This window comes from Aythya ferina (genome assembly GCF_964211825.1).
Source record: "Aythya ferina genome assembly, chromosome: 1".
NCBI lineage: Eukaryota > Metazoa > Chordata > Aves > Anseriformes > Anatidae > Aythya > Aythya ferina.
Genome location: NC_140296.1, coordinates 135,770,629 through 135,797,594, shown reverse-complemented (window position 1 = coordinate 135,797,594; position 26,966 = coordinate 135,770,629). Strand labels below are relative to the sequence as shown.

Here is a 26,966-nt window from a genome sequence, read left to right as displayed (position 1 = left end):
GGCCGCACCTCGAGTACTGTGTTCAGTTTTGGGCCCCTCGCTACAAGAAGGACATCGAGGTGCTTGAGCGGGTGCAGAGAAGGGCGACGAAGCTGGTGAGGGGTCTGGAGAACAAGTCCTACGAGGAGCGGCTGAGGGAGCTGGGCTTGTTCAGCCTGGAGAAGAGGAGGCTCAGGGGCGACCTTATCGCTCTTTTTAGGTACCTCAAGGGAGGCTGTAGCGAGGTGGGGGTTGGCCTGTTCTCCCACGTGCCTGGTGACAGGACGAGGGGGAATGGGTTTAAGTTGAGCCAGGGGAGTTTTAGGTTAGATGTTAGGAAGAACTTCTTCACTGAAAGGGTTGTGAGGCACTGGAACAGGCTGCCCAGGGAAGTGGTGGAGTCACCATCCTTGGAAGTCTTCAAAAGACGTTTAGATGTAGAGCTTAGGGATATGGTTTAGTGGAGGGCTGTTAGCGTTAGGTCAGAGGTTGGACTCGATGACCTTGAGGTCTCTTCCAACCTAGAAAATTCTGTGAAAAATTCTGTGATTCTGTAATGTGCAAATGCATCTTTTCACGAATTGGCTGAAAAACAGAAGACAAATAAACATAAGCAAATGACTGAAAGGTTTGCCATTTTCATTATTATTTTCTACTGCGTGGCATTGGCAATAGATTGCTGACTCACTGCTTATTTTCTATTTTATCAGTCAGATTTAAACCTACATTAAGTATGGATCCGAGTTATATTATCTCTGACAACCTGTTGACAACCTGGGAACGCACGTATATATGCATGTCTGGGACACAAGCCAGCCCAGAACCACCAATGCACATTTCTGAAACTAGAGTTGATAAGGTACACTCCTCTTTCTACCCCTCCTTTTCTATTCTTTTATTTAAATAACTTATTTTATTTTGATATCAGAGCAAGAGGGTGAGTATGGGGAAACATGCCTGATAGAAAGATCCTTCCACAACTTTCCAAAACCACAGAGGGTACATCTCGGTCCTGATCTTTGGGGAGGTTCTGTGACATGACCAGCAATCGCTCACGCGGTGGCCATGTATACCAGGCAACACAAGCTGGCATCCGTTTCTCTGTCAGGGGTAATTAACTTCCTGAGGTGGTGAGGGGGGGGGTGATCCTGCCTGCTTCTTCGGCTTGCATTGCCAGAGAGTTTGAAGGTTAAAGCTGAACTCTGGTGGATCTGGTGCTCAGCCCCCTCCCATCTTTCTGATTCAGTTGTGTCTCCTTTTTCGCATTCCTACTCCAACATTTTATCAGGAACCGCTTCTTGGCTCCGCACCCTCTGCCAGGATGCAACAGTGGCACTTGCAAGCAGCTCCCTGCCAACACAGAAGACAGAAAACCAACAGCAGCACGACATGAACACTAGAATTACATCAAGCTGCGAAGTTTCTCTTTTATTAAAGTTAAAAAACCAAAACAAAACAAAACAAAACAAAACACACAACAATATGCAAAGAGAAGGCGGGCCCTCTGGCGCTCCGCCCCACGCCTTCAGTTTCGATTCCTGAAGGCAAGAGGCTGCCTCGTCGCCTGCCTCCTTGTCTCCCGAGGCAGAGAGGCAACGATGAGCGACCCGGTGGTGTGCAGCTTCCTCACCAAGACCCTGTGTGCCCAGGGCGGCCGGCTGGGGCTCACAGAGCTCCGGGAGCACATCGACCTGTCGGAGCAGCAGCTGATGGAGACGCTGCGGGCAGCGGGGCCCCGGCGGTTCCTGCTAACTGGAGATGACGGCCTCCCCACCGAGGTGCTGGCCGTGTCGGACGTGCGGGTCTGTGTCCTCAAGGAGTGCCCGGGCTGCGACCGCCTGCACCTCTGCAAGCTGCACCTCGGGGGCAAGTGCAACCTGGGTCCCAGGTGGGCACCCCTGGCTGGGGGGCGGCTGGGGGGCAGGGGGGCACCTCCGTCTGCTCTGTGGGTGTGTGGGTGTGTGGATGGGTGAAACGTTGTGCCAGGGGTGAGGCGCAAAGCGGCCCTGAAAGATAGGTGCTGCTGGGGATGGGGCTTCATTTCCTGCCCTCAGCACCCCCTTTTCTGCCCTTCTTGGGGGATGCAAAGGGCAGGCCAAGCAGCCTTTCAGGGGATTTGTTTTCATTCTTTTTCCTTCCCCAAGGCTAACCAAATCTGGTAGCTAAGTAAATAAACAAACAAAAAAGTCAGGAAAACGAAACACAAATGCAGAAATGAAAATGGAAAGCGGTACAATGAGAATGAACTTGAAAGAAGAATTTCCTGTTGGAGACTTCTGTTGCAGCTCTTGGTCCTGGGGTGTTATCACACTGGACTTCTGCCTCCACAAAGCAGTTCCTCACATGCTCAGATGGGAAGGAGATGGAGGGGAAAGGCCTAGTGTGTATCCAGATGGTACAAGTGAAATACTAGGATGCTAAAACTCTGTTACTCTTTGTTGCTTTGATGACTTGGAAAGATAAGGCTACGTAGGATTTGCAGTTAGAAATATCTTCAGGTGCACAGAGGCACCCCCACTGGAAGAACAGAAATATGCAATGATTTAAGGAAATCATGTCATGCTGGAGTGCTCCTGGGCAGCCTCCTGCCCTCTCAGTAGTGCTAAGAGTTTAAAATTGCCTTTGTGTGTATTAATAACTAATACAAGTAAGGATACACCTTTCAGGTGTATTTAGGGGATGAAGGATGTTGATTAAAATGAGGAGACAGAAAGAGGCTACATGGCCCACATGGATCAAGACAGGTTAATTTTTAATTCATGGGATAGAATTAAGGCTTGCTTCTAGATCTTGCATCCTTTGTTGTTGGAAAGGAAAACATCTGTGCAAGTTACTGGGGTCTTCCTGTTCAGTGAAATTACAACTTTTAGTCAGACTAAGTTAGTTTTTAACTTGTGTCTGACCAGTATCTTTTCATTGTTTTTTTTTTGTTTTTTTTTTTTTTTTGTTGTTTTTTTTTTTTTTTTCTAAATGTATTGCTAAACCACAGTTGATGACTCATCATAGCATTTCTGGATTATTTCAACCTTTGACTTAGAAATGAATACTCAAATGATATAGATTGTTGTGTGGCTGTTGGTGGCATCAAGTGGCTGCAGAACTTGGTATCCTTATAAGAGTGTTTTTCAGGACAGTGGCATATTCCCGCCCTTCAGACCCTGCATTCTTATTTATTTGGTTACAAAGCAATGTGTCCTACAGTTGGGTGGTGAAATGTCTACATAAAATTGTGTAATGTAATTCAGCATGCCAGGTAAAATGTTATCACAATCTTCAGTAGTTAACTAGTGGCTAAAAGGAAGAAACAGAACAGAGGTTTGAGTCTGACAGGGTAACAGGTACTTATTGGTTGAATATGTATGGCCTTAAAGCTATATCAAATTATGTTTTTGAAGGGCAAGCTTTCATGAAACTATTTTACTGCATTAAATTATTGCATAGATATGCCTTATTTCTCCTTGTACCATTGATTTTGAAATGTCTTTACAAATAAATGCAAAAAAATAGAATCTCCCTTTCTTTGTAATTCATACTCACTAAACATGTTTATCTTGAGTTAGTAAGTAGTACCAGCATTTCATTAGTGTCCTTTAAGCATTCCTTTATCCAAAACTCCAAGTTCATGAACTTCCATGGATGTTGTGGTTTGTTGTTGTTATTTTAAAACTTCCCACCCAGCAGAGATAATATCGTGTTGTGTTCAGCTTCATTATCTCTTTGTTTTGGGCTCTCAGACTGTTGCATCTTTCCTTACATGCTGTCCCTAGGACAACATTTTACATGCATGAAATCGAGCTCATTGCAACTTCTATCACTGCTGATGTATATCCTCTAAAATTAGCATTCCCTCCAGCTGTTCAGGTTGTGTGACTTGACTTGCCTTTTACTGGAGAGGAAGAAAGTGTGGGGCAGACAGACTTGGCTTTGTGTCTGTGCTTTCTTACAAGCAGTCTGGCCACATTTATGTTAAAAATGGAGATAATAACAGTACTGTATTTCAGAGTGATTATTCTGCTTGCTTCATACTCTTGCTAATTTATTATCTGCATGTTCACAGAGGCTTTTGCCAAAGTTCCTTTATTTCCATGTTTTTTATCAAATTGTATGTTATCTAAGGCTCTTTAAACCAACTTGACTGAAAAAGTGAACACATGATATTTCTGTCTATTTTCTTGCAGAGCTTGTAGGTACTCTCATGACATCAGCAGCACCGAGAACAAAAAAGTCCTAAAGACCCATGAGTTGTCTGGCCTCAGTGAGGATGAGCTGCGAGTCCTGCTTCTCCAAAATGACCCTTTCTTCCTTCCTGATGTGAGTTGTTCTGATTTCTTAAGCTTTTGTTTATTAGGAATAGGAAAGGGTAAGAAAGAAGGTGGGGGTCTGATCTCAATTTCAGGCTCTTAAGTTATATAGTACCAGAAATATTAGGATTAGTCTGAATGAACTATGAATGGGAATGGCTGTCTGTGAAAGCACCTGAAGAGCAAGGGTTGTAGAAATGCCATGTGCTGATAACTAAAAAAAAAAAATGACAGCAATAAAACTGGTAAACACAGAGGAGCATCTTGTTTGCTTAAATAGCAGAAGGCCTGCACTTGGTTTAGGTCCTGTCACATATAACTTGTCAGCAGAAGAGCTACCCTCTGACAGCAGGAAACGTACAGCAAGCTTCCATCTGGCCTGTTCTGCGTGCCATTCCTCTTCCTGTTAGCCCAACAGGATGCCTATAAAGTTACTCAAAACAAGCAAACAAAACATGTCAGCAACTTCATCAGAGATTTACAGATGGTGAAGTAAGATGGAGGTGAAAGATCACAGTTACCATACATGCATACAGGGTATAAAGGCCTAGCAAAAAAAAACATTTTTGCTGGCTCTTAGCCAAGAGATAATGGAAACTGGGAAGCAAGCACCCCTTTCCTTGTCCAGCCTACATACGCCTGCATGTTTTGATGTTCATGGGCATAGAAGAGTGAGAAACATCTGTGAGAAAATGACCAACTGGCTGCAGTCAGTTTCATGTAAAATCTGTCCCTTCCAAAGTGCACTGAGGCTTATGTATATTACTTTCCTACAAAGCAGCATGTGTTCAGTTTGTATGTAAGTAATTGCTTTTGTTAAGTTTGGCCAAACAATGCAATCTCTGGTTTTGTGTGCATGTGCATATGGGTAGTGCAATTTTCAGTTTTCAAAGTACTGTTTCAAAGCGAGGAGTATCCTATTCTGGCTACAGCTGTTCCTGATTAAGAAATTACTGGAGTGCTGCCTGCTGCTCTTGTCTTTTGGAAGTTATAGTCTCCGCAGATCTGTTGGCATAACAGTTCTATTGTTTTCTTATTCCCTGCTGTGACAGTGATGGACTTTGACAAAATAGAACATTTTTTTGGTGTTTTAAAATATGTCGTGCTGGCAGATTCAAGGAGCATCATGGTGATGAGCAAGAAGGATTAATAATCTTCATCCAGCTCGGCTGCATCTACAACCTAAATGTTTCTTGTTTAGTTACTCCCAGTAATGAGCAGATAGTATCAGCCATCATTGATTGGTATTACTCTTACACTCTTGTCTGTAGATCTGTCCAGTCCCCACTTCTGGAGGGCATCATTAATTACCCCTAGTAGAGCACTGTAACTCCTGTTACTGAGTAAAATAGCTCAATCAGTGGAAAACATTGACTTAGGCTATTCTGAAACCTGAGAGCTGAGGCAGGGGTATGAAAGCCTGCTTCACTTTTTTTGCTTAGAAATGCTAACTGCATGTGTGCCTGCTGACAAATGAAAACCCTCAAGCAAAATGAATCTTTTGTCTTCTGTGGACTGAACTTGGGAGCAGGGTAAGAAAAAGCAACAGTACCCCAGAATCAGGATTTTCTTATACTTTCCTTCGCCTTCTCTCTGACTCTCATTTTTCTTTTTGCTGGCAAATGCAAGGAACAGTGTGTTTTCTTACTGCAGCTAAGTAGTGTGTTCTCAGTTTAATTGAGGCAGAGCTTTGTTCTGGTTTTGTGGTTTATTACGATGATTGTTACAAAAAGACATCTTATGAGTCTGTTCTGATGCTGTGGGAACACGTGACAATACAGCATCAGACAGACACCTATGGTGGGGCCATGGCATGCTGTGCAGAATCCCCATCCATGGTGAGGTTCAACACCCTTGCTGTTCTTCACACCTTTATAGTATTTAAAAACAAACAAACAAACAAAAAAAACCACTATTGGTCTTTTATCCATACAGAACTGAATGTTTTGTATAGTACACCAAGGTTCACCGAGCACATTATGCATTTATGCATCTCCATAGGAGCATGCTCTTATAAACAGTACATACAGGTTGTGTTGTTGAAGGCAGTCCATGTTAATGTTCACAGTATGCTCTCCTGTTGCTTGGCTGTCACTAGTGGTAACCTATGAGCCTCTTCAGCCAAGGCCTACAGATCTAAGCCAGTGAAGGAACTGGAGCATCTTTCCCCTGAGGAGAGGCTGAGGGAGCTAGGACTGTTCAGCCTAGAGGCTCAGGGGAGTCTGAGCAATGTGTACAAATGACTATAAATATCTGAAGGGAGAGTGCAAAGAGGACAGAGCCAGGCCCTTCTCAGTGGTGCCCAGTGCCAGGGGACAAGAGGCAGTGCGTACAAACTGGCAGACAGGAGGTTCCCCCTGAACATCAGGAAACCTGTGCTGTGCAGGAGACCCCACAACCTCTGTGGGCAACCTATGCCAGTGAACATCACCCACACAGTATAGAAGTGCTTCTTATCAGTTTTTCTGCCATAGAAGCTGAATGCCTGTAGATAACAAAGAAAAAAATCACTGAATCTACTGTGCGTCTCCATTTTGTGTCATATCTGTTCTCCCTGTTTATAGGTCTGCCAATTTTACAACAGAAAGGGTGGTGTCTGCAACCAGAAAAACAATTGCAGCAGGCTTCATATTTGCCGACACTATCTCAAAGGAAAATGTAAATTTTTTGCATGCAAGAGATCCCATAAGCTCTTGGATGAACACTCACTGAGAGTGTTGGAAACTGCAGGCATTGATGCAAAGATAGTTGCAAACTTCCAAATTATATATGATCACAAGCATGTGGAGTTCAACAAGGAACAGAACAAGGAGAAAAGTAAGTTATAAGAAAAAATGGGTTTAAATAAGATTTTGAGATTGACAGTTGTAGAAGCTGTTATTTCCTTACCTCACAGCTAAACCCCATCATCACTTCCGTGTTTACTCCTGTAAGCCAGTAGAAACTTCGATGAAAAAACAGGCAGATACAACGAGTGAAGAACAGAAGCTACCTTTAGAAACAACAGTGGGCTCCGGGGTGCATGTACCACCTTCAAAAGCTTCAAAAGGTAAATCTAAATAAATACCAATGTTTTTTTCCTATTTCCCCTCTTACAACATGGGCCTTTTTTTTTTTTTTTTCCCTTCTGCCATTGATCTGCATTTGGGAATGGATTCATGGCTAAGTCATGTAGGAGGGATAGCTGCCTTCCTATTGTGTGTGATATTGCTATCGAGTGGCTGCTGATAGTTGTGACTAGCTGGAATTTTTAACTGTCACTGCTGATCTGTCAGCAGTGGAGTGCCCTGTAAAATGATCTGTGCTGAATGTAATCCTCAACACACAAATTGGGATGTTGCCAGCTAGCTGAGGTTCTGTTACAGCACTGCTATTCATTCAGTCTTCTCATGCAGATCCCAGTAGCAACGAACCTACTCAGAGCCAACTCCAGCTGCCAGCAGGTGCCAGAGGTAAAGATGAAGGTATGGATTTTTTCTACTCTCCAGTCCTGAGATCAGGGGTTCTCACCGGGATTTGGTTTCATACAGTCCTACAGCTCCCTGTGGTAGTGGGAGAGCAGCTTATGAGTTTACCCTACCATATGCAGAAAGTGTCAGACAGCCTGCAGAGGAGTGTTGAGATTTCTGTCTGAGCACTGTGCAGCATAGCCATGTGTGTGTCCGGTCTGGGGAGCAATCGGGAACAGCTCTGCACCCATTGCTTCCTTCCTGGGAGGTAGAGAGAGTTGTGTGTCTGTGATCTTTTCCTTGTCCCCAAGGAATGGATACAGCTTTAGCAGTAGAGCGGTCATATTGATACACGCTCTAGTGTGTGAATAGGAACTCTTGCATCTCCTGCCCTCCTGGGCAGAAGGGCCTTGGCTTCAAAGGCCTAATTCAGAATACAGGGATAGTCAGATCCTGAAGTGCTTGGCTTGGCTATTACAGTCAACTCCTTGTTATATGTGGGATGAAATGCCAAATGCAGTATCTTTCTTGTGGGGTTGTGTTTTCACAGGGTAAATAAAGGACTGATGTTTACCTTCTTGTTAGGTAAAAAAGACGATTCCTCTGCGAACATTTTGAAGGACAAGAAGGAAGATAACACTGAAGAGATCTGCTTGTTCTATGTCTGGAAGTACTGCAAACATAATGGTAAGCCTTACAAGAAGTAATAGTATTTTGGAGAGCAGTGTCTGAAGAGGTACTGTCCACTTGATGGCTCTGACTAGTGGAGGCACATGGCATGTCAGCACCTCAGCATTGTCCATGGCCAGTTATACATTCTCACTGTTTCACTTTGTTTCCAAGTCAGTAATGAACTCTGTCAGAACTGCAAACATAATTAGAGGAAATTCAAGTGGATACACATAAACCCTCCCTCCTTTTGATGACATGTTTGCGGTCTGTTTCAGTTATGTTGATGAGGTCAGGCCTTGGGCATGATTTTGTAAAACCCTTTAACTGTTAAATGTTATACTTTCTGTAGCTATTAGATAAAATTAACGACTGGCCTTATGCTTTCCTCACTGACGGTTGATAATATGTCATCCTATATTCCTGTTGTGTCTTACATACGTCTGATAATAGGCATATTCTTGCACCATTAAGTCCTTTAAAAAGTGATCTGTTACAATGACTTAAGAAAATACAGTACTTGTACTATGTAAGCTAAATGTGATTCTTGCTGTGGCCAATAATAGGGATCATAATAGGGATCTGGGGAAAATATAAGAATTGTATTCAGAGAAAGTCCCAGAACAGTCTCCTAAGCCCTAAGTGATTTAGGCTTCCTTGGATAAGAGGGATGTAGCATTACATTTGTCTTCTGGTCAACTTGTCACTTTCTAAATTTCTACTCCCTTTCTGACTTCCTTGTCTCAGCAAAAGAGCATTTAGCTAGGTCAGACTGTGTTCACTTTTTGCTTAGGAAGTGTGTAGTTAGTTGCTTGAAGATACTTTGGTCTCAGATGTTTGTGTGTGTTTAACATCTCTGTAGTGGGTTTGTGTTCTTGTAAAGATGTTCTCCTCTCAGAAGCTCCTTTTCTGACTCAAATGAGTAAAATACTCTTTCCCACTTTAGGGTTTGATAATGCCTCTTCTTCACCATTACTTGGAAGAGAGGCAGTGCTTTAAAAATAAATGATACCTTTTATGGGTACTTTATGAACCATAGAAATGAAATCTAGCACAGAGAGACTAAGTGTGTTTTTTTGTTTTGTTTTGTTTTGTTTTTCTACAGCATTTCAAGTTAATTTAAAGATGGTGCTTTCAAGACAGGGTATGTTCCACCCCTATAAACAGAAAGAAGTAAAAAAAAAGAAAAAAGAAGTGACTTATTCTGTTTTCGTAACCAGGGCTAGTTGTCATATGTTCTGTGGTCAGAAAAGTCAAGGGAAAGGAATGATAAAACTTTTTGGCCCTGTCTCTGCAGCAGATACCCCAGCCTGGTATCATGTTTCTCAGACTCTCTCTGCTTCTTTAAGACCAGGTTTGAGGGTGAAGGTTATGAGCTTTTTGACTTGCATGATGTGAATGGTGTGCCCAGGCTCAAAGCAACTATACTGTGACCACCAAACAGCTAAACCCAACCACTGGAGAGTTAGTGTGTTTAGCCATACGATGTTTGGTTCAAAAGTTGTGAATAAGAGGTTTGGTCCGTACTCGGATGTGGAGTGCACATCAGCTACCCTAACAGGGAGGCATGGAGGTCGGACTGTGCCTGTATAGAGCAGCATGCATTCATGCAGAGACATTAAAGTCTGAACTCAAATGCACAGACCTAAAAAGTCTTCCCATTTCTGTGTAACGCAGGTCCCACATACAAGGCAGCTGAAGTTGTTGCTTCCCATGTTCTGAGAAGCAAAGTAGCAATTCCGACAGTGCCTAACAGTCTTGTTAGTAGGCCTGTGTGCTGCATGTTCCAGGATGAATGTAGAGTCTCTTGCAGCATATTCTGTGGAGTATTGCAGTCCTTTATGCTGCTTCATTCGTTGGACTGGGCCTAAAGAAAACACTTTAACAGTCAATCTTGTTAACCAGGTCAGAAGCTCTAAGGGATTGAGGGGAAGAGAAGTAACTGTTTTGGAGTGCCTGTAAACTTGCCCCTTTAGAGCTGAGAAACATGGTGATGTGATACATAAACACTTTTTTTTTTTTTTTTAATACATTTGGCAGGATGAGAGCTTGTGTTGCTTTCCTAGATAATACTAAATAAACACACACCACTATTGTTTCAACACATTTCTAATTTCAGTGGTCTGTCTTTATTGCTCATACCAAAGCCCAGGAGGTAAAGCCAAAGAATGCAAACAGTGTTTGTTCCTTTTTTTTTTTTTCTCTTATCTTGTTTTACTTTCTGTGATTGCAGAGCTCTTGACTAAATCTGATCTCATTACAGACAAATGCAGATCGATTCATTACCATTTGCCATATCGATGGCAAGTATTTAATGGGTTCACCTGGAATGACCTTTCCATGATGGAGGAAATTGAAAAGGCCTATTGTGACCCAAAAATGAACAGGTATACTGATAGCTGGACTCGTTGCTTAAAGTGCTGTGCTTGAGCCTATGAGGGAAAGCTCTTGATTTCTTCTTAGGGATGTCTGACTTCTATAACTTCTGATTAATGAGCTTCTCAGAGTCTGGGAGGAATGTACAAAGATGAGGGCTTTTTTTGTTTTTGTTTTTTTTCCTTACTAAAAAGAAAAGTAAAAGTGACTGCATGTAAATATCACCCCATTTTCATCTTCTAAAGTATAACATGTCAGTATCTTGCATTTAAAACTCTCTGCAGAGTAATAAGTGTAAGCTGGAATTCAGTGCTTAGAGCGTTAGTATTTCAGGTAATAAATCAGAACTTAGTTAGTAAAAATAAGTTAGGTCTCTTAACAGTAGTTCAGAGCTGGTCTATATTATGAAATGCCCTTTCACTTTCCCAATGTATGCTAGGGTCGTTAATTATTCCTTTAACTCCTTTCTGAATTCTACACTGTAAGTCAGCTGGATTGGTAGGGGACCCCAAGTTTGCCCTTGATAAATTGACATTGTCATTTTGGCTCTTGCCTTTTAAGCCAGAAAATTATTTTGGTTTGCTGCTTGACTAGGCTGCTGGGTGGTGCAAATCACAAGCAAGATTCCCAAGATGAGGCTGCCTCAAATTAATTTTTCAAGACTGCAAAGAGTAAAATTCCACGTAGCTCCAGGGAGTGGGATTTCTAAAACTCACAGTTGTGATTGTGTTCTTTGTAACCACAGAAAAAGAACAAAGCTGATAAGCTGCAGGTATTTTTGGCCAAGTTAGTAAAGTGCTTACCAGCTTTCATTTTTCTACCAAGAAAAATGTTCTGTGTGCGTTTATTTACTGCAAAAATCTTTGCCTGTTGTGTGTGTAGCCCCAGACTGTCTGTAAAGCTGGCAGCATGTAATGTGGCTAGTGACTGAGATGATATTCGCTCTCTCGCAGGCCATAGCTCACTTCTGAATGCTGGAAGCAGTTTTCAGAGCTGCTATGCATGCTGTGGAAAATACTCTTATTTCAGGCCTAATTAAGTTCAGACTGTCACATTATATTAAAGAAGATTGCAGCAGATTAAACATGGGATTAGATTATTAAAATACGTACTGTTTACTATAATAAATCTCTGAATTTGTCCTTACAGTATAGCAGATAAGAACATTAATTTCCAGACAATGACCTGCTCCTCTTCATTGCTTCGACGTCTCTCTACACCATCATCTGTCACACAACCCATGTTTGTATTGACTACAAAGTGGATTTGGTATTGGCAGAATGACCAAGGCCAGTGGGTTGAATATGGAGAACAGGCAAGTCAATATCCTGTACATCTTCCTCATCCTGTGCTTTGAATCACTCCTGAAGGAATGTGTGGAGCTTCTTCCCTCCACTTCCCTTTACACAAGCAAGGTTAATTGAGTAAATACTTGTGCTTGAATTTCAGTGTCAAATAAGATAGGGAAGCTACAGATGTTCCTAACAGGTGTAGTAAAATGGTAACAGGCTGGAGGGGAAGGAACATGCCTCTTCTTAGTGTGAGATTCAGTACAAGCAATTGTCTTTCCTTGTACCTGGATGATTTGTCAAATCTGCTTTCTTGACAAAGATCTTGATGGTGAATGCAAGAAGACAAAATAGTCTTTTTTTTTTTTTTTTTTCAGCTTATGTTGACTGTTTTTAATGATGCTTGTTGGTTTCTGCCATCAGATTCCGTTTTGGAGTTGTCCATGTGTTCTACATACTATCCCTGAGATACGTACCTTTTAAAATTATTCAGGAAGTAGTCTTGCCTGTTTTAAGCATTGCTCTTTTGCCTCAGAAATGTAAGGATTGCTGTCTCAGGTCAAACATCACTTTTTTCCTTGTGTGGCCAAATCCTCTTTAATAGGAGAGTGATCTATCTGAAAAATTGCCATCTGATGCTATGGGGACAGATGGTTCTTTAGGGATCCTGGGCAGAATGAAGATGCTACTAAATTGTAGTTATAATTGAAGATTTATTATTCCACAGAATTTTGTAATTAATGTAGCACCAGGTTTTATGATCAGCATAGCACAGTATTTTATAATCAGCATATTTTATGGTTAATTAGTGTTTGTTCTAAGCATCTGAACCCCCTGCAGGCTGGGTCTGTCACAAATTAATTTGGACAAGCTAGAACTTAACAGGAATTAGGTTTTATTAACACTTTATGGTAGACCACAGAACTGGTTTGTGTGATATTAAGGGATTTAGTTAAAGATTTGAGAATGGCAAGGTTCACATGAGACTTACTGCAAGGTATAGGGGTTTCTTAAACTTACTTGCATGCTTTAAGGACATTTTCCCTTTTGGTGCATTACTTACCCTTTTGTTTCATCGGCATATTCAACAGATGATCTTTGACTCTCAACAATCTGGCCTTTGGTGAATTACTCACTTACCTCTTTTTTCAGCATATGCAGCAGAATATCTTAGAATCTAGAGGAGCCTGCCCTGAGAGGCATGCCAGCTCAGGGGGAGTTTTGGTTCATAGCCCACTGTGATCCTGAAGAGCTCAAGGGGCTCTTTGCTTATGACCAGTATTTATAGGATCACAAGATGATTGACTCTTAGTACTTTTACATCCTGGCTATGAGATAGACAAGGTAAATCTGGTATTTTCCACCAACCATGCCATTCTGTTATCTTCCAGAATGTCCATTTCTGGTACTTCATAGACTCAGCTATGATCCAGGCCATAAGGATTTGGAACGTAATCAAAGAGTTTTGTACTCACCTGTTTGTACTCACCTGTTACACCTGTTGCCCATTGACAATAGAAGAATGATGTAACATTAGTTAATCTTGAACCACAGCTGAGTTTGGAGGAAGAACTACTCCACAAAAGGGTCAAATCCTAACACTTGGCATGTGATATAACAGTCACAATCTACACTTGGAATACTTGGATTATGAGTCACTCAGTCCTTGAAGGAAGCACAGTGGTGGAGGCAGCCCTGGCTGCTGGGGGATCACGGGTTTTGGCATCCAGCAGCAGCTCCAGTCCACGTCCCACTTAGGACCTGTAGCTGCTTGACTTTACAGGCAGTCCTTAGTGTGTTCTTACACTTCCCTGGGCTGTAGCAGGGTCACCACGTCCTGTTTGGCCAAGTGCCTGGGACCTTGGAGACTGACGGGGAGGGAAATAGTTGTCCTGATGCCCAGAGTCTTCAAGACCAGAAGGGAGGGAAGAAGTCAGCTTGGCACCCCAGGGCCTTCAAGGCTAGTGAGGAGGGAGAAAGGGGGGGGCTGATATATGACCATCTCACTTACAAATAATGGCTGCTTACTCTACAAAATGGCATTAGTTATGATAACCATATTACCAAGGATCAGGAGTAGGGGGCACTGGTCAGAGAAATACAGGAAAAGAAATAAGTAAGGCACCTCTCCTTCTTCTCAGGAAGATCAGTTTTCCCTACCTGGTTCACAGTGTAGCTGCACAAACGGTTTTCTTGGCTGAATGCAGAGTTGATCCAGGGACAGGGAAAGGTAGGCAGGGGAATATGATATATATAGTGGCTGTGGTAAAGCTGGGCCTTGATTTCAATCAGCAGCTTAGATAGAAAGCATCTCCATCAGCATACTCTGATGTTTTACATTGGTTTGTACACTAGAGAACTATATTTCTTATAGAGATTTACATGGGATACTTGTATGTCCAGTATTATGTATCTCCACATATTTAGGAGTGTTTGGTACTCACAATAGGCCACGACAGTTCTGGCTGGATCCCTGTTCATCCTTCTCATTGCTTCCTCTTTCCTTCTACCCAAACTAGTTATCTAAGGTTTAGTCTTGACTATGTTTAATCATTACTCTTCTCTCTCTCTTGTTGTTTTTGTTTGTTTGTTTGTTTGTTCGTTTGTCCGTTTTTTTCCTAAAGGGAGAAGGGGATGTTGTGAACTCGCCATCTTCTGACATACTTGAGAATTTGTATCTGGCAGATCCAGATGCCACCATACCTTTCCAGGCTGGCTTGTATGGTTACCAGCTCAATTTTAAAGGTACTCATTTTAAAGGTTCTCGTTTACAGCTATGCAGGGTTTTACAGAAGTTAATTTGCAAACTATCCCAGCTTTTCAAGGCTATGCCTTACTTTACTTATGTTACCAGATTTGCTCACTGGAAATGAGGTGGTGACAGAAGTGATTCCTTACAGCAGTACCCTTCCCCCTTACTCCTTGATGCTCTTTAGACTCACATAGGAACAGAAATCAAAAGATCAAAGTCTTCACATAAAGTCACGGTAAAACTGAAGTAAAGTGAGATAATCTCCCTTTCTGTGCTGCTGGAACAACTTTTGAAGAGCACGAATGACGTATAGGAGCCAGTAAGATAGGTATAGGCTGAATAAGAGTTACAGGGAAGGACAAGAAGCTTACATAAGCTTTGTGCAACTATTCTTCAGCAGATAACATTGACAATGAATATGCCATTTTTCATTAATGAATGATTATCATTAATTAATGACCCTATCAGCTATACTTATTCGTTACATTTTTTTCCTTTTCCTCTCTCTTTTTCCCTCTAGAAATGACCCAGACAAACATTTATTCTAAAACTCAAAGACAGGTCTGCAGGCGACCAAAGTTTGTGTCTTATGAAGAAGTGCAGAAGATAAAGCAAAGGTAAATGATGATCTCAAGTTGTTTCATATTTGAAAAGTATTTATAAGGCAAAATTGCTGCCAGTGTTGATAGTAATTGTGCAGAGAATTCAGCTGTTGCTAGAAGAAAACATATCCACTTGCTATATGATGAGCTGCCTGCTCAGTGCATTGCCTCGTTTCTGGGATACGTTACTCCAGGTACCACGTCCACAGGATTGGTGATGGACAATCATGTCTTAAATTGGTACATGAAAGAGGGCTGTGACAACTGAATGGCAGCTTACAAAATGAGTGATTCCCAATTTCTCTGTGGTTTATTTTGTTTATTTTTAAATGTAGGAATTGCCCAAACGGGATGCTGCCAAATTGAATAGTCAGAGCAGGACTACAAATGATAACACTTTCGCACTTTCTTTCCCTTTGCTAGCAGTCAGAGGGATTCTTCTATTCCAAATCAAGCCTGTCCTCCCCACTGGGATCCATTTGACTTGGCTGACTTAAAATACAAGGTATCTTTTTTTTTTTTTTTTTTTTTTTAACTACTCATTCTAATGATATTAAAAAGTAGTCTTTCTGGAAGAGAAACACAGACTATTGAAGTCCTACAGCATGCTAAAAAAAATGCTTTTTGGTGTTACATTTGTCCTTTTATATACTGTTTCTGACCCTGATTAAGGAACAGTGCATCGTGTTGAGCACAAGAGGTTTTACTCAATGACTGTTACAAAATCTTGTGTGATATTGTTCAAATTGTATTGGCACAGACATACTGATAGCTAAGGGAAGGACAGAAGTAATATATTTTCAGACTAATAATTTCTTCTGGTTATTTTCAATTGACATAGAGCTCCATTGCTATTTTCACTCCTTGTACTTGATTTTCCCTAGTGCTAATACATTGGGAAAGGCATGAGAACCAGAATTATCATGCCTCTTAGCTTCCATGGTCTGGTTTCTGTTACTCTGCTTTGTCCTGAATGTTTAATTTTACACTGACTGCCTTCTGTTGGATTGTGCCTTACTGAATGTAGTACTAGTATCTGTCTGTGTGTGTGTATAGCAAATTCATCTAAACACAGTTCTGCTAAAAAAAAATAGGTAAAGTTTAAGTCAATTGCTTGGTACATTAGCTCCCTTCATATAGTTGTTTTTCACAATTTGTAGAAAAACAAACAGGCAAACGACAACAAAACCACTAACTTTTTCAGACTGTAAAAGTTTCAGGTGTCTAGCACCTGATGGTTGAACTAGTAAGAGTTTGTGTGGGAACCTAGCAGCCAGACCTTTTGAAGATTTGGACCTGTGATACTCTGAGCTCTGTCACAATAACAAAGACAGCTCATTGGCTCTTCCCTTGGCTTTTTAGCAACTTATCTGAGTAAGACTTGATTTTTAATGTAGGCTTGATTTTTTTCAAAAGAATGACATGAAGACAGGTAGCTCAGTTCCTTATAGGTCTATGAGTTGTATGCACTTAATGCTTCCCTTATTTATTCTGAAAATTTCAGTCTGAATTTTAGTTGAGTCCATTCAGTTTGATGTTTCTGGAGTCGCTGAAGTGAGTGTGAGAGGCTTTGGAATGTGACATGCAGATCCGTGGTATCTCTGGTGGAACTTGTGCAGATGAGTGAAATTAAAGATCATTTTGTTTCCTAGAGCTCAGTTTGCTTGCTGAGTTGTGACCTAAGAAAACTGTCTCTTAATTTACAAAATGAATGCCTTTCAAATGAAAGGAAAAGTTAATTCTGTATATAAAAATGACAGAGCCCACAGTACTTTTTGATACTAAAAATGAAAGCCTGGGCTAGATTAAATAATTCTGTGGGGCCCTAAGCATGTTTTTTGCAGTAGGTAATATGGACTGGCTGGGATTCTGCATGCATGTGGTGACCATCGTAACATCTGACAATTACGACCTGATGTATTACCTTCTCTTCAGATACTGATAAATAATCCTGACAAACATTGCAGCACTGGAAATGACCCGTTATAAAAAGGAACACCTATGAGATAGGGAGAGAGTCTTTCTTGCTTAAAAAGAGCAGCTCTGTTTTGGTAACATTGCTTGTTTTTTTGAGTGTTGCAGTGTCTTAATCTGTAAATCATTTAGTCATAGTGCTATAGAAAGTAGAGTATATGAAAAGCATGTTAGATGTTGGTAACAAACACCAGTTGGAAAATTGGTGTGAATCTCTTTGCTGTCTATGTTTAACAGACAAAGTGAAGTTAGTAGCTGATAAACCTTTTAAAGGTGAAAAAGGAATGGATATTTTCTTTTCATATTGGGTTTTAAATTGTATCTTTAATGTAGGACTGAGAAGTGTGTGTGATGAAGGTGGTGTGTTTTTATGTTAGAGGATTAGTCTTCATGTGGCAGCAATGTTTCAGAATCTTGACAATGTGTGCTGAAGACTGGTGTGCTGAAGACTGCTGTGCTGTCTCAAGGATGAGAGCTGATGTGTCATAAAGGGTTAGCAAATGGTTCTCCTTGCTAGGATTTTCCTTTTTAAGTTTGAAGATGAAAAGAGCTAAAGAACTTTTGTTATTGCTAAGTACCAACCTGCTACAGCAAGGTGGTGTTACCTTTTGTTAGTAGGGGTTGTGTCTTTGGGGAAATAAAGACTATTGCAAAAGAGAGTTTATGCAAAGTAGAACTGTCTTTGATGTGATTGGAAGCCATCACATCATAAAATAATTGAAGTACCCATCTTACAGCTTTAGGCATTCTGTTGTACCTGACATTCTTTTGTACCTAGAAAGTTTACACTTCCTTAACAAAAGATTGAACATAGTAAATGCATATTTTATAGTCCAAGTAAGAATTGTTTATGTATCAATAAAAGATGTAGTACTAAAATTGACGTAATTGTTGACATAATTTTCATCTTGTATGTGACAGTAAGCTGCGGTGTCATAAAGCATGCAGATAATAAATACTAGCTGGTCCAAATTGTTTTGTGTTGCATTGTGAAGAGGCTTTGCAAAATATTCTTGTATTAGGGCGTAGGAAATGTTCTTCAACTGTGTAAAAACTTTTTAATAAATACAAAGAAGTAATTCTTCCTTGTGCAGCTGACTTTATTCTTGATCCTTATAAGACTCTCATAAAATAAACCTCTTCTTCAGTAAGTATTTAATGCATGGGTTAGACATGATGTCTAGAAAAACACTCATTTATTTATATGCACCTGTAAAATTTAATCCCTGTTTTATCTCCTCTACAAACTTACCCTTCTAAAATGTGCATCTTTCAACTGATAGGCTGAAGTATTGATTTCATATTACCTCCCTGAATGACCACAGCTTTCCTTCTTACCTTTGGTAGGTGGGCTGCTGGATCTCTACTGCATGACTGCATGTCTACTGCATGACATCAGTCTGCCAGCATTAGGCATTTTCATCCTAGTTTACAGAATATAAGTGCCCATTCTAGAAGATCAGAGAAAACTGGGAAAATTATTCATGATGTAAGCGGAAGAGCACAAATCGTGTTTAAATTGTTTTACATTAACTTTTCTCTGGGAAAAATGTGCATTTCTTCATGGATTTTTAAACACAAAGTATGGATTAATAGACTTTGTTTTCTTTAGGAAAGGAAGAAATATATTTGTTTACATGAGTATTTAGTGTAACATTCCTATTAGAATCTTAATTGCTCTCATGTTTAGAAATGTGGCTTTTTTTTTCTTGTTTTCCTTAAATCTATATTTAAATGCAACTTTCCAAGTGTTAGCTTTGGAAAGCTAAGGGGGTTTGATGCTTGGAGACCGCATGTGCGTTACAAATAGTAATTGTTATCTAATACTTTTGTTCTTAATCAACTTTGTTCATAAAACAAATATTATCTGAAATTATCAGTCAAGTTTGCTTTTTGAGATTACACTTTCATTGCGATTTATAGCGACCAGTGTCAACGCTTACTTGGAGATGATAAAAATTTAATTGACCTCTTCTTCACTATCAGTGTCCTTCCTGAAGAGAGGTGAGGTGTCCTTGCAGAGCAGGAGTGACATACTGATTTATATATTTATTGTTTGTCCTAATTATTCTCAACAATCTAAATCATTATATCAACTTAATGAGGGCCATTAAGTTAAAAGAGGGCCATTCTGAGTGTTTGTCTGCTGTAATCAGGCTTCTCTGTGTTATGAGCAAACTGAAGCCTCATGCTTTCTGCTTTGGTTTATATTTTATAGGCAGTGGAGATCAGTAATACATCCTCTGAATACAAAGAAATAAAGAAGCAGTTTGAGCAGACTATGAAAACCTACAACATCGTTAGAGTACAAAGGATTCAGAATCCATCACTCTGGAAAGTATTTCAGTGGTTAGTATTTGTTTTGTCATCCTTCAGGGCAGGGGGTCTGCAAGAACTGGTGTCCTAAATCTACTTCCTATGAAGTGAAAGAGGTTGCCACCTGTGCTTTAACTTGACTGGTATTTCCTTCTTAGGGGCAGACTGAGGAGTGAAATTAAGTGATTAAGTCCTATCAGTCTAAGATGGACCAGAGAAAGCCATATTGCCAGGGAGAGCTTTCCTTTGCATGACTCCTTCGAAGGTGAAGGAGGGGGTGACAGAAATACATGAATGACACAAAACTGTGATGAGGATATCAACAGTGGCGTGGAATAGTATATTGTCAGAGGGGTTGAGCAGAAACTGCCTATTGCACAAATGTTTATCCATTATAGTATACAAAGTACTTGTTAAAAACACTTGTTTGTGCCAAAGAGGCAGTGGGAACAAACTGGCAGACAGGAGGTTCCCTCTGAACATCAGGAACCCCTCTGTGGGTGATGCAGCACTGGCACAGTTTGCCCGGGGAAGTAGTGGAGTCTCCTCAGACAAAGAATTATCTAGGTTGGAAGAGACCTCAAGATCATCGAGTCCAACCTCTGACCTAACGCTAACAAGTCCTCCATTAAACCATATCACTAAGCTCTACATCTAAATGCCTTTTAAAGACCTCCAGGGATAGTGACTCCTAATATCCTAATTGACTTCCTAATATCCAACCTAAACCTCTCCTGGCACAATTTTAGCCCGTTCTTCCTTGTCCTGTCACTGGGCATGTTGGAGAATAGACCAACCCCCACCTCTCTACAGCCTCCTTTAAGGTACCTCTAGAGAGCGATAAGGTCGCCCCTGAGCCTTCTCTTCTCCAGGCTGAACAAGCCCAGCTCCCTCAGCCGCTCCTCATAGGACTTGTTCTCCAGACCCCTCACCAGCTTTGTCGCCCTTCTCTGGACTTGCTCGAGCACCTCGATGTCCTTCTTGTAGCGAGGGGCCCAAAACTGAACACAGTACTCGAGGTGCGGCCTCACCAGAGCCAAGTACAGGAGGACAATCACTTCCCTAGCCCTGCTGGCCACACTGCTTCTTATACAAGCCAGGATGCTGTTGGCCTTCTTGGCCACCTGAGCACGCTGCTGGCTCATATTCAGCCAACTATCAACCATCACTCCCAGGTCCTTCTCTGCCTGGCAGCTCTCCAACCATTCCTCTCCCAGCCTGTAGCTCTGCTTGGGGTTATTGCACCCCAGATGCAGGACCCGGCACTTGGCCTTGTTGAACTTCATACAGTCGGCCTCAGCCCATCGGTGCAGCCTATCCAGATCCTCCTGCAGAGCCTTCCTACCCTCAAGCAGATCGACACACGCACCTAACTTGGTGTCATCTGTGAACTTACTGAGGGTGCACTCAATGCCCTCATCCAGATCATCAGTAAAGATTAAAGAGGACCGGCCCCAGTACCAAGCCCTGGGGAACGCCACTAGTGACCGGCCTCCAACTGGATTTGACTCCATTCACCACAACTCTTTGGGCCTGGCTACCCAGCCAGTTTTTAACCCAACAAAGTGTATGCCAGTCCAAGCCATGAGCAGCCAGTTTCTTGAGGAGAATGCTGTGGGAAATGGTGTCAAAGGCCTTACTGAAGTCAAGGTAGATCACTTCCACACTTTGGATAAGCACTTTGTCACTTTGAGGAGATCAGGTTCGTCAAGCAGGACCTGCCTTTCATAAACCCATGCTGACTGGGCCTGATCACCTGGTTGCCCTGCAAGTACCGCGTGATGACACTCAAGATAATCTGCTCCATGAGCTTCCCTCACACTGAGGTTAAACTAACCGGCCTATGGTTTCCCGGGTCTATCCTCCAGCCCATCTTGTAGATGGGCGTCACGTTTGCTAGCTGCCAGTTGACTGGGACCTCCCCTGATAGCCAGGACTGCTGATAAAGCATGGGAAGTGGCTTGGCCAGATCCTCTGCCAGTTCTCTCAGTACCCTTGAGTGAATCCCATACAGCCCCATTGACTTACATACGTCTAAGTGCTGTAGCAGGTCGTCAACCATTTCCTCATGGATTGTGAGGGCCACATTCTGCTCCCCTTCCAGCAGCTTGGGGTACTGGGTATCCAGAGAACAACTGGTCTTGCAGCTAAAGACTGAGGCAAAGAAGGCTTTAAGCACCTCAGCCTTTTCCACATCTTTTGTAACTAAGTTTCCCCTCACATCCAGTAAAGGATGGAGTTTCTCCTTAGTCCTCTGTTTTGCGCTGATGTATCTGTAAAAACATTTTTTGTTGTCTTTAACAGCAGTAGCCGGTTTGAGCTCCAGATGAGCTTTGGCCTTTCTAATTTTGACTTTGCACAGCCTTACAACATTTTTATAGTCCTCCTGAGTGGCCCGCCCTCTTTTCCAAAGGTCATAAACACTCTTTTTTTTTTTTTTTTCCCATAAGGTTTAGCCACAGCTCTCTGTTCAGCCAGGCCGGTCTTCTTCTGTGCCGGCTCATCTTTGGGCACGTGGGGACAGACTGCTCCTGAGACATTAAGATTTCCTTCTTGAGGAGTGCCCAGCCTTCCTGGCTCCTCTGCCCTTCAGAACCACCTCCCAAGGGACTCTGCCAACCAGTGTCCTGAACAGCTCAAAGTCTGCCCTACGGAAATCCAAGACAGCAGTTTTACTGGTCCCCTCCTGACTTCACCAAGAATAGAGAACTCTACCATTTTATGGTCACTCTGCCCAAGATAGCCCCCGATCACCACATCTCCCTCCAGTCCTTCTCTGTTTGTGAAGAGAAGGTCTAGCGGGGCACCTCCCCTGGTAGGCTCACTAACCAGCTGTGTCAGGAAACTATCTTCCAGATCCTCCTTGCAGATCTTCAAAAAAACACCAGGACATGGTCCTGGGCAGCCTGCTCTGGGTGGCCCTGCTGGAGCAGGGGTTGGGCCAGACAGCCTGCAGAGGGCCCTTCCCACCTCAACCCTTCTGTGTGATTCTGTGTGAAAAAAGAAATGGGTAAAGGTAAGGGTGCTTAGGCCCCCTTTTTTTTCCCAGTCAGATTTTTTTTTAAGGCTTCTTCAGGAGTTTCTCTTCTTAATGAAGTCAGTGTTCACTGAGAATGGTGCATCCTTATGCTTTAAGATAATGATCTGTTTTCCAAAGCTCTTTTCTGGTTTTCACCATCTGCATCAGTGATCTCAAACTTGTGCCAAGACACATACCTGCAGATTGGAGCTGGCACCAGGGACAGTGACCACGTCAGATTAAGTTGTTGCTTAGAACAGTTGTCTAGTTTAAAACAAAAGCACGGTTACATATTAGAAGTATTCTAGGACCATTTCATTACCATTCTAAATGGTAATGAAGAAGAAAAATATTTCTCAAATAATTACTTTGACCTGTAAAGTAATTGAACCCTGGAAGTTATTGGCTACTAATTCAATAAAACACTTCTATCTAGCAAAACTTAGGCACCTGGAAACATGTAATTTTGTCTACCTTTTATCCTTCCCCAATGAGGTATTTAAACTAACCAGGCAGAGTTTGACACAGTTATGAAGTTTTCTATCAACGAATTGTAGTCCATTGTTCTTATCACTTTACTAAGGCAGTTCCAAAGTTGGAAGTATTCTCCCCTCTACCTTGGTCTGCTAACTTTGTAGCTGATAACTTCCTGAAGAATGTTACTTTGTTGTCCACTTCAGCAGCTTCTGAAAATCTGTGGGAGGTCGTGATGCTGTGCAGTAGTGATGGGAGATACTAGTTAAGTCTCCCATTGTCATTTCCTCTTTTGATACTACTGCTCATAGCTCGCCGTCTGATGTTGGCGTTAAATTAATAAGGTCTTCAGTGGTGAAGGAATGGTCAGTTTATCTCTTCCTGGCTCTTGTCTCCTCAGCAGAATTGCAGGGGCAGGATCTCAGGGTGGTGGAGGGTTATGATGGAAGGTGTGATACAGGGAATGTCAGGTGCATGCAGAAAACTTGTCTCAGCACAGCCCTGTCCTCTTGCAGTGTGATTGGCCCCATGTGCATGGCAGTTTCAGTCTACTGAAGGAGCAAAGAACAAGCCGCCTCTAGGCTTTATGCTGGAGCATGGATTAGTACAACCTCCACCCTGCAGCATTTGTGTGTGTATGTGGGAAGGGACAGGAGACATTGAAGCAGAACTAGTATGACCCTGCACAGGAGCAAAAGCAGTGGGGACTGCAGTAGTGTCAATGCTTGCTTAATTCTGGCTTTTGTCAATGAATTGATCTAGAATTGCTGGGCACTGGTATCTGTAGATCATTCATCTTGCAGTTTTTCATCATGCTGCTAGTCTGTCTCATCTTCCAAGCTGAGAGGAGAAAGCAGACAGGAAATCTACCCAGCTAATATTTACATATACACCCTGTACTTTTAATTATTTTTTTAAACCCTTTCTCAGTTTTCTTCCATGGCTCATGCTCTCCCATACTACCTTTTTCTGATAGGAAAAAGGAGCAAATGAAGAAGGAAGCTGGAAAGAAGGAAGTAAACGAAAGGCTCCTGTTCCATGGAACCAAGGATGCCCGCCTGGAAGATATCTGCATAAACAACTTTGACTGGAGAACTTGTGGAAGCAATGGAGCCAACTATGGAAAGGGTATGTAGGAAATGACTGAGTGTCAGACCTCAGAACCCCCTGATTTTGAAGTCTTTAAAGATGAAGACACCCCCCGCCCCAAAATAAATAAATAAATAAATAAATAAATAAATAAATAAATAAATAAATAAGGTAGGAATTGGTGTTAGCATCTTCCTTCTCTCTGGGGAGGACAAGAACTTGCTTTGTGCAGCGATATGCTTTTTCACAAGGTGTTGAGGGACTTTGAAAAAGCCTCTGTAGCTGGAGGTGGGATCTTCTAAACATTCAAGGTCATGATTTAGACTTGCCAGAGAAATAGCTGCTACTCATGGCAGGGAACAAGAAGGTATGTATTCTCTCAGTATGATCATGGAAGGTCTTTGTGTTTTCTTGTCTATCCCTCTAATAGCAACACACATACCTGTAGTGTTTTTATGCTGTGTTTGGTTTTTCTTTATAATTATTCGTATAATAGCAAATTCTAAATAGAAGTTCTGAGGTGAAACCCTTTCTCTTGTAAAATAAATAAGTAAATGCATCTACAGTATTGTGTAAACTGAGTAAGAAGAGACCTGAAAGTTGGGTCAAATGCCTCCTGAAAAAGGATGGGATGCTCTGTTTTCACCGTCATTTTATACACATCCCTTATAACCATATTTTTTTTACCTTTTTCTAGGAAGTTACTTTTCTAGAGATGCTTCATATTCCCATGAGTACTGTCAGTCTGCAGTGAAACCAAACGTCATGTTCATGGCTCGTGTATTGGTTGGAGATTATGTTCGAGGCAGGGAAGACTACGTTCGCCCCCCACCAAAGTCTGTTGATGGGCTTTGTTTTTATGACAGTTGTGTAGACAACAAGTTAAATCCCTCCATTTTTGTTATCTTTGAAAAAAATCAAATTTACCCAGAGTATCTGATAGAATATAAGGAGGCAGGAAAAAAATGTATTATATCTTAAAGTGATCAGAGCTGTTTGTATCCCTTGTGTTATCTTCAAAATTGCAGGTGTTCTCATATTTCTTTTTAATACAACATTTTTGAATGTTAATCCAAAGAATTTTTGTGTTGAGGAGGGCTGGCAAAACAGATGTTATACCTGTTGAGACTAATTTCCTTGTCTTCTCCCTTTTCTCTCCCAAATGAAGCATAGACATTTGGATAACCATAGCAGAAAAATCAGAATCATGGGACAGGAAACTGAATGCTACAACTTCTGTAGATAAATAATCATAAACACATTTTCTTAGAAATAGAGGATTTCTCTTTATAAACAGGTTTGGTTAAGAGAACAATTAATGGTATGGTAGCTTTTAAGCTCTCTGTTTTTTAACAGTTCTCAAGATTCTAACAGCATTTTGCAATGCTGAAGGCTTTGTAGAGACTTGAAAATTCTTTTCAGTGCAGAAGATGACTGTACTCAATCCTCTTGTCTATCATGAATCTAAACAAGTCAGTGTATATAAGAATGACTTGACTTAGTTTTCGAAGTGCTGTTTATTAATACCAGTACTAGTTTCAAGTTTAAAACGGTAAAACGAAGAATGAAAAGTTCAGTTTAACTTTATGGTGTAAATTCTCAATTGGAGAAGTTTTGTCTGTACAATGGCAGCTGCTGTTTTGATCAGGAAACTGCTGGATCAAATTCTTTTTGCAGATTTGTAGTAACTTGCTCTGTGACCTATACAGAAATACATCAGAAATGAAACTATGAAAGTCACAATCTGTGAATAAGCTAAACTAAAATTTGGTGGTTTGGCTGCAGCTAATGGTTGTACATACATAAAGGCTGTGCGACAGTCAGCTAGGCTTTCAAGAGAATGTGGCCATGTACTTTCTCACTGTGAACACTTGCTTAGCAAATGCTGTAGGACCAGAGAAACATCTTAAGAAATGTTGATCTTTTCAGTCCTACTTGTGTAAGTTAATTTTCATTTTTCCCAAAATAAAAAATAACTGGAAAAGACCAGTTATTTTACCTCAATGCCAGTGGTAGAACTACTGGTATTTCGTATATGTGTTTTGTTGCACACAGTGCATTCATTTGAGAATTCACTGTCAAGTGTAGTTCCTCTTACTACTTCAAGCATGGTGATCCTGGATACTGATTAGTTTGGTCCATTTTTTGGTAATTTTCTTTTTCGTATTTGTTAGTGAGGTACAACCATACTAACAGTGGTTAAACCCTTTTAATTAAGTTAGATGTTTTTTCTCATCCCAAAAGGATAATGTCATATAGAGATTCTACTGAATTTTACTAATGAATTCGTAAGTAAATTAAAGACCTTCTGTAGAAAGATATCTTATTCTGGCAGTGCAGCTACTGACAGACAAACTGTTGCTGAGGCTAAAGGAAGACTAACGGTTAATTTAAGATAAGCATTACAGTAAAACAAATAGTTTCCTAGTAATTTGCATCTTGAACACAAGTCTTTCAATCCTGTGTACTACTCAAATTCTCAAAGTTACCCAGAGAATGGGAAAATATATAAAACTAGTATATCTTATTAGAATGACTGTTTTAGAACTAAATGAAAACAAATGCACTAAATGGGAAGGTTTTACCTATATTCAAATTCCCTCACTTTTGGTTTGCCTGTAGAGTTCCTAAATCACTGGGTTTTGGCATGTTTGCAAATAAAATGTGTTTTCAGTCA

The 26,966-nt window shown here is 41.2% G+C and overlaps 1 protein-coding gene across 2 annotated transcripts; it reads left to right on the top strand.

Moving 5' to 3' along the window:
- The first annotated feature begins 1,499 nt into the window (after window positions 1-1,499).
- Window positions 1,500-26,966, top strand: LOC311430433 (protein mono-ADP-ribosyltransferase PARP12-like). Of its 2 annotated transcripts, none has more exons than XM_084507003.1 (14): window positions 1,500-1,867; window positions 4,158-4,290; window positions 6,845-7,097; window positions 7,177-7,329; window positions 7,676-7,744; window positions 8,315-8,416; window positions 10,662-10,785; window positions 11,924-12,093; window positions 14,692-14,808; window positions 15,336-15,432; window positions 15,841-15,922; window positions 19,610-19,740; window positions 24,177-24,328; window positions 24,987-26,966. In XM_084507003.1, exons 1-14 carry the CDS (start codon window positions 1,578-1,580, stop codon window positions 25,268-25,270), a joined length of 2,157 nt encoding a protein of 718 aa, XP_084363129.1. In that variant the 5' UTR covers window positions 1,500-1,577; the 3' UTR covers window positions 25,271-26,966. The 2 variants fall into 2 exon arrangements, with proteins under 2 accessions (XP_084363129.1, XP_084363128.1); XM_084507002.1 differs by having other exon boundaries at window positions 1,505-1,867; window positions 8,324-8,416.

Bases quoted from the DNA above. Each gene is read 5' to 3' on its own strand.
- LOC311430433 (XM_084507003.1), top strand. From the start codon at position 1,578: ATGAGCGACCCGGTGGTGTGCAGCTTCCTCACCAAGACCCTGTGTGCC. The intron at 7,098-7,176 runs GTAAGTTATAAG...CTTACCTCACAG, and splicing joins GGAACAGAACAAGGAGAAAA to CTAAACCCCATCATCACTTC. The intron at 12,094-14,691 runs GTCAATATCCTG...TCCTAAAGGGAG, and splicing joins TGAATATGGAGAACAGGCAA to AAGGGGATGTTGTGAACTCG.